General features: G+C 34.3%; 1 protein-coding gene and 1 non-coding gene across 2 annotated transcripts in view; one reads left to right on the top strand and one right to left on the bottom strand.

The window, feature by feature from the left end:
- Cntrl (centriolin) overlaps window positions 1-17,309 on the top strand; it is an 89,389-nt gene that overhangs the window by 24,117 nt on the left and 47,963 nt on the right. The window contains exons 7-11 of the mRNA XM_026410376.2: window positions 1,863-2,056; window positions 8,389-8,508; window positions 9,353-9,581; window positions 10,923-11,032; window positions 14,156-14,350. Coding sequence (XP_026266161.2) covers window positions 1,863-2,056; window positions 8,389-8,508; window positions 9,353-9,581; window positions 10,923-11,032; window positions 14,156-14,350 — 848 coding nt within the window. The remainder of the gene's footprint in view (window positions 1-1,862; window positions 2,057-8,388; window positions 8,509-9,352; window positions 9,582-10,922; window positions 11,033-14,155; window positions 14,351-17,309) is intronic.
- LOC113197862 (U6 spliceosomal RNA) lies at window positions 5,158-5,264 on the bottom strand. Its single transcript, XR_003302763.1, has one exon. It is a non-coding gene; the product is annotated as a U6 spliceosomal RNA (small nuclear RNA).

Below are 17,309 nucleotides of genomic sequence, written 5' to 3' on the forward strand. Positions count from 1 at the left end.
TGCAGTCAGGGGTAAGAAGAGAAAGAAAGGCAGCCAACTAAGGAAACTGAAAAAGTGAGGCCAACAGGGTAGTAGAAAACCAGGAAATAGTGGGTTACAGATGCCCAGAGAAGAAATCTTCAAGAGAGGATGTGGTAAGCTTTGTTGAATGTTGCTGAGGCACAAAGTAAGATGAGCACAGAGAAGTGCCTGATTGTGACAGGGATGGGGGAAAGGCTGGATAATAATGTATTGAAGAATGGAAGGGAGATATTTGCCGGAAGATTTGAAATTTCCTCCCATAATTTCTCTCTTCTAACACTTAAATGAATGAAGGTGTTTCTTTTCGTTTTTTACTGTTTAAAAGTTAAAAAAAAAAAAGAAAGCTAAACTAAAAATTAACCAGTAGCTTTCAGACCAGGAAATGGGGAGGAAAAAAAATGTAGTTAACCTCAAAATCAGTAGTCAAAGAAATAAGCAGTATATCTTAAGAGCGGACTGCAGAGACAAATTATGCCTCAGTAGGATTGGAGAAAGAAGAGAGGCCATCCCTTGACAGAAGGAACACTTTCTCCATCAGAAAGGAGAGAAGATGTGCAGGTCATGGGGTTTTGTTGCTTTGGTGGTGGGAAAATAAGGGAGTTCCCATGGGTGGGGTCTGTTTTCTCAATGAAATGTGAGGTCATCAGCTGAGAAAGAGACTCAAAGAATTATGGGAAGTTTGAGGAAAAAGAGGAAGATAAGAAATCACCATTGTAGAGTACTGGGTAATAAGCTGGTATGTTCAACCATTTGGAATGGATGTTAGTCCACTTTCAACCTACAAAGGCAGCAGTTTTATATGGTTTAATCCAATACTTCAGAAACATGGTAAATTTCTTATTTGTTTAGGACCCCTCCCCCAATTCTACTTTTTCCCCCCTGAAATTTATTTTGGAATTATTAAAAATTTAAATAATGCAGAGTAATCATATAAATATACTGTTGGAGGAAATGTTTTAACCACTTATGGCTCATTCATGACTTCAGACTGTAATTAGGAGCCTTTAATGTGGTGAGCTCTTAGGACCCAGTAGAGACCAGGTGGATGGAGTTGCTGTTCTCCTGAAGCTTTAGTGGGGAAGATAGGCAGACAGTATAGTAGATCACATATTACAACTCCCTGGGTGACAAGGGCTGGAGCCATAAGTTCAGGGTGCATGAGAGCTTCCTTAAGAAGCATCCAACCCAGAGAGAGGAGAGAGTCAGGGCAGTCTTCTCAGAATGGTTTGTAAAGCTCAACCCCTAGAGGATGCAGAAGAGACCTATAGGAAATGGAGGAAGACAGGTTCAGGCAGAAGATGAGAATAAGCCTGCAGCAGTGAAGAGGCATTGTCAGTGTAGTGAAGAGTCATTTCAGGAAAGCTGCAGAGATATGCTTGAAGATGAGGCTCAAGAGGGAGATTGGGGCCAAATCATCTTTACGGAAGATTTATGAATCTTATCCTAAGAGTAATAGGAAATAGTTGAAGGATTTCAATACAATGTAATGTTTTGCATACATGTTTACAATATTCTCGAAAATGTAATTATTCATATCAAATAAAATACTGCATTTTTTAAAAGGGACTGGGAAAGTTTTTCATTTATCAACAAACTAAAATACTTGGAATTCAATTCTTATGTTTTAAAAATGTCATCAAAATAATAATGACTTCTTGCCTCGTAATATATATCCATTTCAAGTGTAAGATGGTTTTCTCTCAAAGCATGGTATATAATTTTAAAAGTAAAATTGTAATTACACCATATTTAACTTCTTTTGTTATTCTTTTGAGAAATAGCCTTGCCTTTTTTCAAATAAGAAACATAATGATAAATACACTATCCATTTTTATTGACAGAAGAGGTAGAAAGACTGGAAAGAGACCTAGAAAAGAAGATGATGGAAACTGAAGAGCTTAAGAGCAAACAAATAAGATTCCTTGAGGAAATTAAAAATCAAGATAAATTAAACAAATCATTAAAAGAAGAAGCAATATTACAGAAACAGAGCTGTGAGGAGCTAGAAATTGACCTAAACATGAAAAATGAATTGGTAAGTCTGATTTTACATCACATTGATTATATTCTCTTCAGGTAGAAAATTCTTTGTCCTTGTGTCTAAAAATACAACTTCTTGACCGTAGAAAGGGGAAGATGTATTTTAATAGAATATGTGCAAAAGGCTTTACTGACTGCAGTTGACCATGTGCCATGTGATATGGCTTCCTGAAAGATTAGTGTTCTTTGGGGCTGCCCAAAGGGGGAAGGTGATGTTCCTCACTGTGAGAAGTCAGTAAGATCATCCCTGATGTTCATATTTTTTTTTTTAAGCAAGAGCATTGTTGGAGAGAGTATACATTGGCAAAAACTTTTAGAAGACAATTTGGGAAAAATATCCAAATTTTAAATAGACTCTCTGTCTCAGAGATTGAATTTCCAATAATATATTCTATAGAAATAGTGGCAAGAATGTACAAAGATTATATATATACCTGAATGTATATGTATGTATGTGTGTATATAAATATATAACACCCATATACATATGCAAGGATATTCACTGCAATATTATTCATATGATCAAAAGTTGTAAATAGCCAAAATGTCCCTCAGTGAACCCTGAAGTGATAAAATAATATATTGTTTTGAATAAAATGAAGTACGGTTTTATGTCCTAAAGTGGAAGATACCTGACACTTTTTATTATGCATAAAAAAGCAAGTTGTGAAACAATATCAAAATCAAATGTGATCTTATATCTCAAAGTGTATGACAGTTTCTTAGGGGAGAAATGGCAAAATATGCCCCAAACTCTTGAAAGTAGGTTATTTCCAAAAAGTGGAATTACAGAACACTTTCAGTTTATGCATATCTGTAATGGCTACATTTTATATAGTTGGGCTTTATGGTTGAAACAGAAAAAGGATACTAAAACTGAAAGATTTAGACAACCTTAATGGCATAAGTTGAGAAAGTAACCAAGATACTTCAAAGATCTTGGGACCATGTCACATGAAGAATGATCAGAGGGACAGAGTTGTCCAGGCTAGAGAAGAGGAGACTCAGCGAGCTATGATAATTTCTCTCAGATATTCAAAGAACTGTTTCATGGAAGAGGAATTATAGACCAAGACCTCATCATAAACCAATTGATAGGAAAATATGTTTTCATTTAATGATAAAGAAATTCCTAAAAGTTGGCCTGCAATGGAATAACTGGAATGTTTGCTATCACTGACAGGCAGAGGCTGGCCATATACTCAGGGTTTTGGAGAAAGATCATTTGATAGGAAGGTGGGCCTTTTCAACCCAAAGAATCTAATTTTATAAACTTATTAGGCTATTTAGGGAAAAATAACTATTGGTACCCTTTTCTCTCCCCTCATTTTAAATAATTCCTCATTTTACTTATGTATAACTTAGGGAATTTTACTTATCCTATAAATAATAAAGTCTTTGATATAGTTATCCTTTTTGGATCTCCCTTTCAAATTTGGCATTCTCACATTCTCACTCAGTTACTTGTTTTTTTAAGAAGAATTCTGCTTAATCACTTACTTTTTAAAAAAGTATTTCTTAGTTGTTGATGGACCTTTATTTTATTTATTTGAATGTGGTGCTGAGAATCTGCCCCAGTGCTTCACACATGCTAGGCAAATACTCTTCCACTGAGCTATAACCCCAACCCTAATCACTTACTTTTTAAAACAAAGACAAAAGAGTATTCTCCCCTCTGTTTGGAAGGAAGTTATTCTTGAAATATGAATTTTAACTAACTCCTACTTAAAATCTCTTTTGCCTGAGAAAGAAAAGGGAACATGATGGAAATCCAGGACAGCTTCTCCAGCTCTGTACCTCCAATGTTCAGAGCATTTGTGGGTTCCTTTATATGCTACTTAATTTGAAGGTAGTTTTCATATATCTTGGCTGTATCCTGAAGGCATATATTAATAATGTGAATAGATGATTATTAGTGATTTTAGATTATTCAGACTCTGTTGCTTTTCAGTTTGTAATAGAATGGATTGATGAGTAATGAAACCAGTGGAGAATGGTAATCAATGTTACTTAAACAATGAACTCTTTTTGCCATTATATGACATACAAAAATAAAACCCAGTTCTTATTTGGTATCATGTGACATTTGTGAACATTTAATAAATTTTCCTCAGTTATTTTTCTGTTTTAGAACATAGAATCCATTTTATTACTAAGAAAGGAACTTGATAATTTGTATATGCTGACTCCCTGATGCATGTAAATCAACCCATTAAACACCTTAGTTAATATGTCTTAAGGCTTTGCTTTCTCCCGAAAGTATGGTTTGTTATAGTTTTCTCTTTTGCTTATTTATGTTATTGTTAATATGGTTGTGCTGTGAATAAATGTTTTGTAAATTGTCAGCAGTTTTGCTCTTTTTTCTGTAACTACTTTTCTTAGATTGTGCTTTTTTCTGTGTCATTATTACTTTTATAATTAATAACAATTTAAAACATTTTAACATGTATATTTTTGTAACAAGTTCAGACAACACAAATGTATATAGTAGAAATGAAAATCTACTCTTCCCCTGCTCCTTTCCCCAAGCGTTGATATAGATCCTTTTTGTTTTCTATACATATACAATATATGTAATTAAATAATTACACCCTTGAATGTTTATTATTTTTTTAAAAAAAGGAATCCTATTATGTATGATTATCCTGCATCTTATCTTTCACAAAGCAGTACATGTAAACAGCTCTCCAAGTTTAAAATATGTGTATATATGTACATAAGTGTACATATGTGTGTATATACACACACACACACACACACACATATATATATAAATCTCATTTTTTTTCCTTTTTTAAAATTCTTATGTAATTATGTATATATGATGCAGAATGCATTACAACTCTTCTATAGAGAGAGAGCACATTTTTTCATATCTCTGGTTGTATACATAGTATATTCACACCAATTCTTCATACATGTACTTTGAATAATAATGATCATCACATTCCACCATCATTAATTACCCCATGCCTCCTCCCTTCCCCTCCAACCCCTCTGCCCTATCTAGAGTTCGTCTATTCCTCCCATGCTCCCATTCCCTATGAATCAGCCTCCTTATATCAATGAAAACATTCGGCATTTGGTTTTTTGGATAAAAATATGGAATGCTTCACAAATTTGTGTGTCATCCTTGTGCAGGGGCTATGTTAATCTTCTCTGTATCATTCCAATTTTAGTATATGTGCTGCCGAATCGAGCCCTTTCTCATTCTTTCTATATTCTAAATTGTGTTCTATTAAGTGGATCCTCTATAATTTAGTTAGTGTTGATGGTTTTTTTGGTATTAGAGATAAGTACTACAAAATCTGTGTGTGTGTGTGTGTGTGTGTGTGTGTATGTGCCTTATGCATACACACTAGTATTTCTTCAGCATAAATCACTTTGAGTGGAATTACTGTGTAATTCTCTTTTAAATTTTTAATAAATGTGAATACCCACTTCAAAAAGCTTATGGCCAATTTATACTTCCATAGCAGTAAGTGAAAGGGTCTAATTTTCAGCTGGATATTGTTATTTTGAATTTATAAATATAATAGAAAAAAATGGAATCTCATTATTGTTTTAATTTCTCATTTCCATAATTGTTGGCAAGCTGAATATTACATATGTATTTATTGGCTATTATGTATTTATTCTTTAAATTGCCATTTATATTGTTTTGCCTAGACTTCTCTTACTACAAAGGCTATTATATGTTTAAAAACAACCTGAGCATTAGTCTAAGAATGTACATTTGAAAAATATTTTCTGTTATCCTTTAAAGAATATTTGATGGTAATATTATCTACAATTGTATAATGTTTTCCTCTTTTTTTTTTTTTGTAGTATTAGGGATTAAACCCAGAGCCCCTGCATGTTAGATGTTAGGTGCTATGCCACTGAACTATATCACCAGCCTCTTTTTGCCCCAAGGTGGGGTGGGGGAATGGTCTTGCTAAGTTGTCCAGACTGGCTTCAAACTTGTGACCCTCCTGCCTCACCTTCCATAGTAACTGGGTGCAGGCATGTGCCACTGCACCCTGCTTTGTTTTTCAGCTTTATAAAATAATTGCTCATGCATTAGAGCACTTTCTTTATAAAAGAAAAATAGCATTGAAGTTAGTCTTTCAGTGGCCACTTAAACTGTAGTAGTCCCCTATCCCAACCCCAACAAATGTTAATTGAATTTATTCTGTCCATGTACAGGTTGTTTCATTTCTATCCTTTTGTTTACTTATTTTTAAAATGAGGATGATTTGCTTGTCCCGCCAGCTTTATAGACTGGTGAGGATTAATGAGATTATGAATGTGAAAATAATTTGAAATGAATCTAGCTAAGTAAGGGAAGGTGGTAAATTTATTATTCACATTTGGAGTGGGGATAAGATATGTCCATATAGGAACAATGCAAGTACTAGTAGCCATACCTTCCTGTGGTAAATTGTCAATAAAGAGCACTTGTGGTATCACATCTGAGAGTTCTCCAGTTGACAGTATCTGTTTGCTTCTTTCTTCTTTTAGCCCTTGTTTTGGTTTCTTGCAGGCCCTTTTCTGCGATTCTTTATTCTTCCTTAAAGGTAGTTCTTAAAGGTATTCTTCCTTAAAGGGCTGAACTGCATACTATGTTTTTCATGATTTGCATGATAATTTGTATTCATATGTTTTTGTGTTTTAAGTTTTGAAACTGGCTTGCCTCATTGAGAAATGTGCCTGTGTATGTATTATGTTTTGAATGACTGTGTACATAGGGGAACAAATTTGAATGTTGGGGAAAGAATTTGTATTATTTTTCCTGTTGGTGAACAGGTTAACTACAGTCATCTCTTGATTTTAATAGCCAGTGAGTGCTACAGCTCACCTATTTCCAGTTCCTTTGACTTTTAGTTTGCAGACATTGATGTATTTCTTCAACATACATTTATTGAGTACTTAACTATATACTAAGCCTAAGGCTATAAGAGACACAAAGGGACTTTGAAACACATAGGCTATTTAATAGATACCAGTACATGCACACTCCATGATTCCACTCACATTTACCTTTGGTTTGGCCCTATAGTCAATGAGCTATGGAGAGAGAAGCCCAGGATTGTTGTTGATTGAGTTGCTTCATTGAGACTCAAAGCCTTATGAGCATTCACTGAAAAGATAAGTATGGCTAATATGCTAGGCACCCTGCAGCAGGACATTGGGACAATAGGCAGAATGTTAGATTGGAAACCAGGCTCTTGGAATTGAACATTGTTTCTTCTGCTGTAAGCTATGCAATAAGGCAAGTCCTTTAATTCCAGTGAGATAGCAAATGAGGGTGTCACACAGAATTAGTCCTCGGATCAGTGTTACTTCCATTTTAACAGATTATCAGGAGGTGACTGTAAGTTAAATTGTGCACGACTGATTTCCTGACCTTGTAAAATGCTTGTGTTTGTTTATGTTTTATTCTTTTTTGCTTGCATTTTTATGTTTATGAAATATTTCTGCATGATCTTTATCAGATACTGGCAAAAGTAAAGATAATAATCACTTAGTGGACCTTTGAAATGAACTCAAAGAGTACATGTAATAGAAAAAGGGCTTGTGTTGATAGTAGTAAAATACTTAGCTTTCACCACTAATCTTTTGACAAGTCAATTCACCAATCTGAGTTTCAGTTTATTTATATGTTCAGATAATTATATTGAATGATTCATATATCCTCCTTCTCCCAGCTCCAAAACTTTCTGAGTAACTAAAAAGTTATAGTATAATTACTTTATTTTAAAATTTTAATATTACATATTTGGATCTGATGGAGCTTTTTAAATTCCTTATCCTCTGTTACAAATAATGATGTTCTGAACATTTAAAACTTAAGAAGCCATTAGCCACAAATACTACGACAACAGTACAGTTAAAAGTAATCTCTAATGTCATCCTTCTCACTGCTCTGTAGTTACTGTCAAATATTATTCCTCCATGATTTGAAGATATCATTAAAACCAAGAGTAAGTTAAATAAATTAATAGTAAGTCTTGAGACATCATGAAACAGATACTTAGTAGACTAGTTTAAAGATAATTGATACAGAACTATTTTACATTTAGGTAAAACAAATTTAAATTTAAATATCTTCTTTGTATCCCGAAATAGCATGTAAACTTCAAAGGTCTTTTATGTGATCACTTCTGAAACAATGATTTTGTATTTCATTTTTTATAATAGATAATTAAGATAAAATTCTGAGTGTTGTGCTTTTTGCTATAGTGTTTTTACAATATAGTTATTAAAATGATGAGAAATTGCCATAACATTGCACTTTGGTACTAACTTACTGAAACGTTTTGTCTCATCGAATTGGGTTGATAGCTAAAACAGAAGACCATGGAACTAACACGAGCATGTCAGAAGCAGTATGAGCTCGAACAGGAATTGGCTTTCTATAAAATTGATGCTAAATTTGAGCCACTAAATTATTATCCATCAGAGGTGAGCTATTTATAATTCTTTAGTAATCCAGAATTAAAGCCAGCATGAAGTGAGGTGGAAGGGGACAGATGGTAGGGAAATTTAAGGGACTATTTTTTTACTAACCATTCCACTCTCTTATTATGAGCAATCAGCAGAGTAAACTGTTTTGGTTGTATCTGTGAATTATTTGGCTCCTATAGTTAGAGTAATATCCTAAAGAGGTAAAAGCCCCAAGAGAATTTTGCCCACAACCAATTCTCTAAGCAAAAACAGCTTCCTTAACTCTCAGTTACCTCACTTAAATCCAGACTTTTGGAAAAAGTGCCATGGGATAGTCTGAACAAATCTCCCTACAAGATTTGTTCAGTACTTACTAGGTTCAGAATTAGTCAACCATTATTGGCACAGATGCCATAAATGCCATGGAAACAGGGGAATTACCTAACTTCTAAAAACCAATGATTTTAATAATATCACATGTTGTTTAAATTTTAAAGCCCAATTATTAAAATTGATTACATTGAGATTTTACTGTGTCAGTCAGTCAAGAAACCAAAATGAAACATCCAGATTTCTGATTGGGAGATTAAGAGATTAAGCAGTGCTTCAAATCACACAAGTGTGAGCAGTTCGTTAATTAGCTAATCCAAACTGTCACAGTTTGGTAGTAGGAGGAAGAATCCTTTTGAGACCATTTTTAGGTCTAATTCCTTTTTTAGTATATTAAGAATAAAAGAATAATATTTTTAGCTTCTAAGATTTAGGGTTAGCAAAACTTTGGTGATTGTGTGACATGTTTACCACTAATAAAATGAATAATGTCATTTGTTATTAAACCATAAATCTATTATTTTGCTTTTAGTATGCTGAAATTGATAAAGTCCCAGATGAAAGCCCTTACATTGGCAAATCCAGATACAAGAGAAATATGTTTGCCACAGAAACTTTCATTATCAGTAATGCCCAGGCAGTACAGATCAAGAAAATGGGACCTAATGAAGGAGAACAACTTAGAAATGCACAAGAGAACTTGAGAACCCATGCACCACTGGACACACAACTGGAAGATAAAGAAAGAAAAATAAATGCAGGTTAAACAAAGTTATTTTAAATTCTTTAGAAATATAAAAAGATTGAATATGTAGGCCAATTTTATTTTATAACTCTTTTAATTAAACATTCTGATGGTATGTATCATATTGTCATTAAAATGAAAAGTCTGAAACAAAAGTAGTGACTTATTGAACAGATTTTTAAAAAATTATTCCTTTTATGGTTGAGAGTGGTATTTTTGACCAGAATTTAATGGGAACATGTCCAGGGGATCCAAGAATGCATAAATCCAATCCTGCCAATAAGCATAGAAGTATGCATTAAAAGATGTAATTAATAATAACTGAAGCAGGTAAAGAATCACTTTTATTGATGATTATACATGTAGCCAAAACGTGAAGCTGTGCTTTGGATAGGCTGAAACAGTTCACTCTCCTTAGGCCTGGGTCTAAGGTTGGCCTATGACTTCCTGATGGGCCCCACATACTGCCTCACCACCATCCCTCCATACCCCAGTCTAATTCGAGGGATCTTAAACCTCTGGCAAGTCACATAGAGGAAGAAGTCAAGCCAAGAGGTACTGCAGGAGCCCCTTCAGTGTCATACATAGATATCCACTTAGCTGTGTAGATATTGAAGAAAGATAAAGCCAACCCGAATTTATATATCCCGCTAGTAATTGTGGCCCATTGAACCATCAAATTAGCAGTTCATCTTCCTTTGACTGTAAGCTGAAAATATGGATGACTAGTAAAGACTGACTTTGCAAGGGGAGATAAGAAGCTGAGTTCTTCTTGTCTGCATTTATTATATGTAAAGCTCTAAAAGGTAAAGGAAAAATAAATCAGATACATGTGCATACTAACTTCAGGGGACTCATGGTTTCATTGGAGGGAGAGAGAGAGGGAGAAAGAAATCTGAAATTTGGGGTAAAAAGTGATTGATTTGAAGTCACCTCCAGTATTGGATTTTTTAATAAATTTGGATTATTTTTTGAGTCCTATCATAAAATATTTGCCTCTAACACTGGGTTGTTGTGTTTCAATACACTGATCCTAATTATGACTTAGTGGCATATAAAGTATATATTTCCCAATAAAATCCTCTTTCTCTCAAAATGGTTCACTAACATTGGGAATCTCAAGTATTGTCCCTTTTATGTTAAGAATTTTACAGACAAAAAGATTAATTCTATAGCATATCACAAAACAATTTTTCTTAAAATATTTAATAGAGATGATAGCTATCATAAGTAAGTTTTAAAATGTCTATGATCAATAATGACAGAATTTAATTGAGAGAGAAGAGATTATTGCAAAGAAAAAATCTGGTAGAAATTTCAGAATTTGCTTGTGTGTATATGGTTTTTAAATTCACAGCACAAACTCGACTGTCAGAACTACATGATGAAATAGAAAAGGCAGAACAAAAAATTTTAAGAGCTACTGAAGAATTTAAACAACTGGAAGAAGCTATACAACGGAAAAAAGTATGTAAAAGCAAAGTAGCCATGCTAAGAGGAAATGAAAAAGTGAAAATGAAACATGTTTCCCTTTATAACAATATGTTTATTTTAAAGTCAGTACAGTCTAATTAATCACAGAATAATGAATTTCAGATTCAAATGTGATTCTAGCATTTCTCATTTATCCTTTCATCCATGATGATGTCTTCAACATTTTATAAAGCATATAGAAGTAAATGACTGAAAATTCATGTGAAAAGATGTATTTGGTCTACTACATTGTGAAAGTGACTACTTTCCCCCAAGAGAGTCACTTCCTGATATCTTTTCTAACTAATTAAGCACCCTCCACCTTTAAGATACTGGGACCCAGATTAAATGCTATAGAAAACTATAGCATGAACATTATCAAATAAGAAACAAACCAAAAAGATATATTATATACAAAAAAGATGAAAGTAGCTTATTCTGAGAAATTACCAAAGTATTTCATGCAGAAGTGAGTAGTTAAGTCCATGATGTAATTTGATGGTGTGGGAGATTCACAAAAGGAAGTATTTTGAAATTTTCATTTTTAAATGGATACTTATTTACAACTTGTAAGAATCGATATTTTAAAATTATAATGATAACTATAATCATATCATAATAGGTTGAAAAAATATGAATTCCAAACCATAGGTTCTTTTAAAAGATATACTATAGTGTTACTTTAAGATTATACAGAAACTAGAAATTGGCTGGATTGTCTGGAAACTTACTATATGCCTGACTAGACTGGCTCCTGAGTAATGTACAAAATAGACATGAATCTCTCCTTTGTGAACAGACTTGTAGGGGAGATAGATAATAAACAAGTTTAAAAAGTGAAAAGAAAATTCGTAGTTAAACAGCATCAGTATTATAGGAAAAATACTGAAAAAAATTTAGATTATAGGGCTCTTGAAGGTTTCTCTGAGGAGGTGGTGTTTAGATTTTTTTTTTTTTTTTTTTTAGACCAGGGTCTCACCATGTTGCCCAGACTAGTCTAACAGTTTCTGGATATAAGTGATCCTTCTGCTCAGTCTCCCAAGTAGTTGGGTCTATGGGCAGGTTCCATTGTGCTGGGATTGGAGGTGACACAAAGAATTCGAAGGAACTAGAGAGACAAGAGTTAGAAGAAAGAGTATTCCAGGCAGAGATGGCAGTATTTGCAAAAGGCTTCATAGTAAAAATTCCTCAGCTGAGTGAAGGAAAGGGTACTGGACGATGAATTCCAAGAGTCATGAGGTTAAAGACCATAGCAGGTTTCATTGGTCATTTTAAGAATCTTGGATTTTATTCTGTATGCAGTGGGAAACTTTGCAGGGCTTAAGTAGAATGGCTGATCTATTTGTCTATATAAGAGGTCACTTTGGCTACTGCTTAATGGTGAAATGGGATGAGAGAGAGAATGAAGATCTGTGGATTGATTAAGAGGCTGGTATTTAGTTCAAGCAAGAAACAGTAACAGGATGAATGAATCAGGAAGGTGGCGGTGGCTAGGGAGAGAAAGCCAACCAAATTGCAGGTCAAATGGGCAGGAGAACTATCAGGGCTTCCAGATGAATTGAAAGTGGGAAGCCAGGTGGATGGAGCATCAAGATTTTTTTTTGTCTTTAATATTTTTTAAATGTCAATGGGTCTTTATTTTGTTTATTTATATGTGGTGCTGAGACTTGAACCCAGTGTCTCACACATGCTAGGCAACTAAGCCACAACCCTAGTCCCTCAAGATGGTTTTAATAGTTAAATATTTTACAGTAAACTGACTATACAGGTAGATGTTAATAATGTACATGATTTGAAAATAAATGGATGTTTATAAATATGATTGGAAAAATAATTATTTATTTAAATGAGTAAATGTAACCCTAAATTGTTCTTTACACTGCTTATTTACTTGACCTGCTAAGGTAAGTTTCAGCCTCGTTCTTACCAGTAAAATAAAAATTTCAATTTAATTAGTGGGACAGACATGTGTCCCTCCTTGGTGGACAGACAGGTAGACAATAAACAAGTTTAAAAAGTAAAAAGGAAATATGTAGTTAAACAGCATCAGTATTATAGGAAAAGCACTGAAAAATATTTAGACTGTGTGTGTGTGTTTGTTTGTTTGTTTGTTTATTTGTTGTACTGGGGATTGAACCCAGGGTGTTCTATGAGCTACGTTCCCAGCCCTTTTAATTTTTTTATTTTTGAGACAGGGTCTCTCTGAGTTGCTAAGGCTGGCCTTGAACTTGCTATCCTCCTGCTTAGGCTCCTGAGTAACTTGGATTAAAGGTGTGTACTGTCACACCTGGCTTTAACAAGAGCTTTTTATGTTTTATAATTCTGTGGTTGAGATGATCTTATCTAGGTAACACAGAATTTTAAATTCATTTCCTGACTATGAAAGTATTGTGATTAGGGGGAATTGTATGATCATCACAATATTTAGTCTTATTTCCTTCTAAGCTTCTATTTGCATGTTTTTTCACACATCTAATCTCCTAGTGTGACCTTGGGCAATATAGCTAAATTTTCCATAATTCAGTTTTCCTATCTGTAAAATTACAATAAATATGCTTTCTACTTTATATGTTTTGAGAAGTAAATTGAAGCATATAAAGAGTTCAGAACAGTACCAGGCACATAGTAAGTGCTATGTAAAATCAACTATCTGTAATATTAGGTTTATGATTAATATTTTACAAGTTGCTTATACTAGAATGACAACTGTACCTATTAAATTATCAGTTTTCACAAACTAGTAAAATAATAAGGTTTTCTACTTAATAAGATATATTTGGGGAGTGCCTAGATAACTACCACATTTTAATTTATAGAGAAATCTGAAAACTGTGCGTGGTGGTACACAACTGTAATCCTAGCCATTCAGGAGGCTGAGGCAGGAGGATTCCAAGTTTGAGGCCAGTCTCAGCAACTTAGTGAGACCTTGTCTCTAAATAAATAAATAAGGGCTGGGGATGTAGCTCAGGGGTACAGTGTCCCTGGGTTCAATCCATAGGACCAAAAAAAATGGGGGTGGAACCTGATAGAACATAAAATATTTTTTACATTGTGGAAGTTGTCTTTATAAATCAGTGTTGCTATCCTTTGTTAATTGTTGGGGTGTGGGGGGATTAGATTTCAGAAGCAGAAAAAGACCTTCTTTTCAAGCAGTTGAGTGGTAGAATACAACTTCTAAATAAATTACGCCAGGAAACTCTGGATCTAGAAATGCATATGGAAAAGCAGCGACAAGAAATTGCTGAAAAGGAGAAGGAGATCAAGGACCTGCAAATAGCCATAGATACCCTGGATTCCAAAGACCCAAAACATGTAAGTAAATTAAGAAATTTAGACTTGTTCTATGGACATTTGAATATTATTCTCTCTAGATAGTACTTGTCTCACTATTTTTAGCAGTAAAGTCCTTTCTGCATGTCTCTTTTTGGTTTGATGTATAATTTAAGTGATGTGCATATATGTATGTATAATTTATATACACTGTATGTATGTATGTGTCATATATATTTATACATATACATAAATACATGTGTATATACATAGGGAATGTGTGAATGAGTTCAGAACAAAACTAGTCTTCAAGAAAGTACCTTTCAGTAAATGACAGCCGCAGAGTACACTTAACAGTTTCGTTTTATTTCAGAACTAAAGAAACTTGCTCCAAGATGCTCTCCAAACTTAACTCCTTCTCTTTCCTTGCTGAAGGGGGTCAAAGTTCTTTTTCTACCTCTTTAATCCTTTATGCAAATATTCTGCTAAAGCTTTTTTGTTGTTTTAATATTTTTTTGTCCTTAAAAAGAAACTTTTCTCAGGAGTATGTCTTCCTAAGATGTGGTCAGATGTGGTCAGGTGACGACTGTTAGGTTCAGGCTCAAGTCTTTCTTTCAGTTCTCTGAGAAATCTTACTAATGGCTTGTATGTGAACTAGTATTCCTAAAATAAGTGAAAGTATTTCCTAAACATTTTCCTGACATATTTTGAATAGTAAGGATATCTTTTTAAAAAACCTTAAGATATTTCAATTAACTGTTATCACAGAATCTAACATGCAATTGTAATTGCTTTAAGTACTTGACAGGTTATGTAATATTCTTTGAAATGTTTTAGTAAACTATTATGCCATATTTGTACATGCACATAATGTAATTTGATCAATCTCATTCCCCAGTACTTTCCCTTTCCTCCCCCCCCTTTCACTTGCTCTACTAATCTCCCTTCTATTATCATTATTTTAATTTAGTGCATTATGATTATATATACAATCAAGTGGGATTCATTGTAATATATTTGTAGATGGACATAGCATAATTTGGTACATTTTGTACCCCAGTATTTTCCCATGCCCTCTCTTCCTCCCTCCTCCCTATCTACTCTATTACCTCTCTTCTATTCTGTGAGATACCTTTGTTTTGTTCCTTTTTTCTCTCTCTCTAGCTTCCACATTTATGAAGTCTTTTCTAATAAAATCCTGAGACTTTATTAAAATTGAAATCAAAATTAATCTTATTATTGGGGCTGGGGATGTGCCTCAAGCGGTAGCGTGCTCGCCTGGCATGCTGGCATGCGTGCGGCCCGGGTTCGATCCTCAGCACCCCATACCAACAAAGATGTTGTGTCCGCCAAGAACTAAAAAATAAATATTAAAAATTCTCTCTCTCTCTCTCTCTCTCTCTCTCTCTCTCTCTCTCTCTCTCCTCTCTCACTCTCTCTTTTAAAAAATTAATCTTATTTTAAAGAATTTTTATTAGATGAAAAATTGCTTATTTAAAGTTCTGCATGTGTAATGAGGTTGGTAATATCTTATTGCATTTATTTGTTTTAGAAAGCTACCATCTAAGTAAGTTTATCTGTGTCTCTAGGGACCAGCCCTCTGTTTATGAATGTTTGCCTTCTGGGGGGTAGGAAGGAACAGCCCACAGGCTCATGTGCTGCCCCTTCCAGTTCTATAATCTGAGTCTAATTAAAACCCAGGTTGTGTGTTTGGCAGATGGAGAGTTTAATTTTCACTGAATCTCTGTAAAGAATTACATATAGAAAGGGGCACAGTGAGACATAGGAATGTTGTCCAAGTTTTGAATGTAGCCAGAATCAGTCTGTGCTAGTAGGGGTGGAACATACAAACCAGGTTTAAGTTTCCCATTTGGTTTTGTTTAAAACTACTAAAAGTTAGTTCTTAGTTCTTGGTCCCCACAGCAGAGGGCATCTCTTTTTAATTTGTTCACCTAGAAGGAGTATCTTTTTCTAATTTACTTGAAGTTGCTACACATATTGGCTAGTGGTAGGCACCCCTTTTAGGCTACAAAATGTGAGCGATTTAGCAAAAGAGAAAGAATCAAGAGTGTGATTTATGTATATTTTTCTTTAGACTTAGATAGACTTTTATTTAATTGACCTATATTATCTAGTTAGATAAAAGTATCTTTCTGAATAGTAAATAGAATTTGAAAGTAAAAGTTGGACTGTAATTAAAGATATTATAGAAAACAAACATATTAAGCACCCACATGTCTTGCATTGTGCCAGTATTTTGCATATGCTGCAAACCCTTTTTTTTTTTTTTTAAATCATCCCATCCATGTCAGGTTTGTGTGTGTGTTTGTTTGTTTGTTTGTTTGTTTTTTCCCCTTCAATTTGGAGAGAATGAAAATGTGATTTGGAAAGTAAGTGATTTGCCCCCAAATCACCCTTTTAGGAAGAGGTAGAGTCCTTACTTATGCCAACTCCTCACAAAGGGATTAGAGATGTAAAGAAATTAATTATTTTAAAATTAACTCGGTGGGCTCAGTGGTAGAGCGCTTGCCCAGCATTCTTGAGGCCCTGGTTCAATCCTCAGCACTCCCCCGCCCCCCTCAAAAAGGGAGCATTCTAACATTAATTCAGAACTGTCTAGTCAGGTTTTAAATATATATATTAATTAAACTAAGTTTCAAATCAGGTCACATTTTAGTTATTCGTAGCTAAAAGCAAAATATCACATTAGCAAATATGATTAAGAAGATTGGTTGATCTCTTCTGTCGGGAAATGTCCGATGGAAGCAAAAGGTAGCAGTTCTCTGGAGGGAATTCCATTGTGGCGATCTCTGCGATCTCTGTGGCGTTGGGGCGTGATTGGCCCTGGGGAGCTTCCTGTGTTATGATTTAAAGCTAGGAGGGTGGGGCCTGCCAGCAGAGGCTCTAGTGACTGGACAGGCTGAGCTGCCACTCACTTTTGGCCAGGAATGTGGTTTGAGGCGCTGGGAAGTTACTGAGGTTCGTGAAACTTGCAAAAATG

This window comes from Urocitellus parryii, chromosome 4, assembly GCF_045843805.1.
Source record: "Urocitellus parryii isolate mUroPar1 chromosome 4, mUroPar1.hap1, whole genome shotgun sequence".
NCBI classification, from domain to species: Eukaryota; Metazoa; Chordata; class Mammalia; order Rodentia; family Sciuridae; genus Urocitellus; species Urocitellus parryii.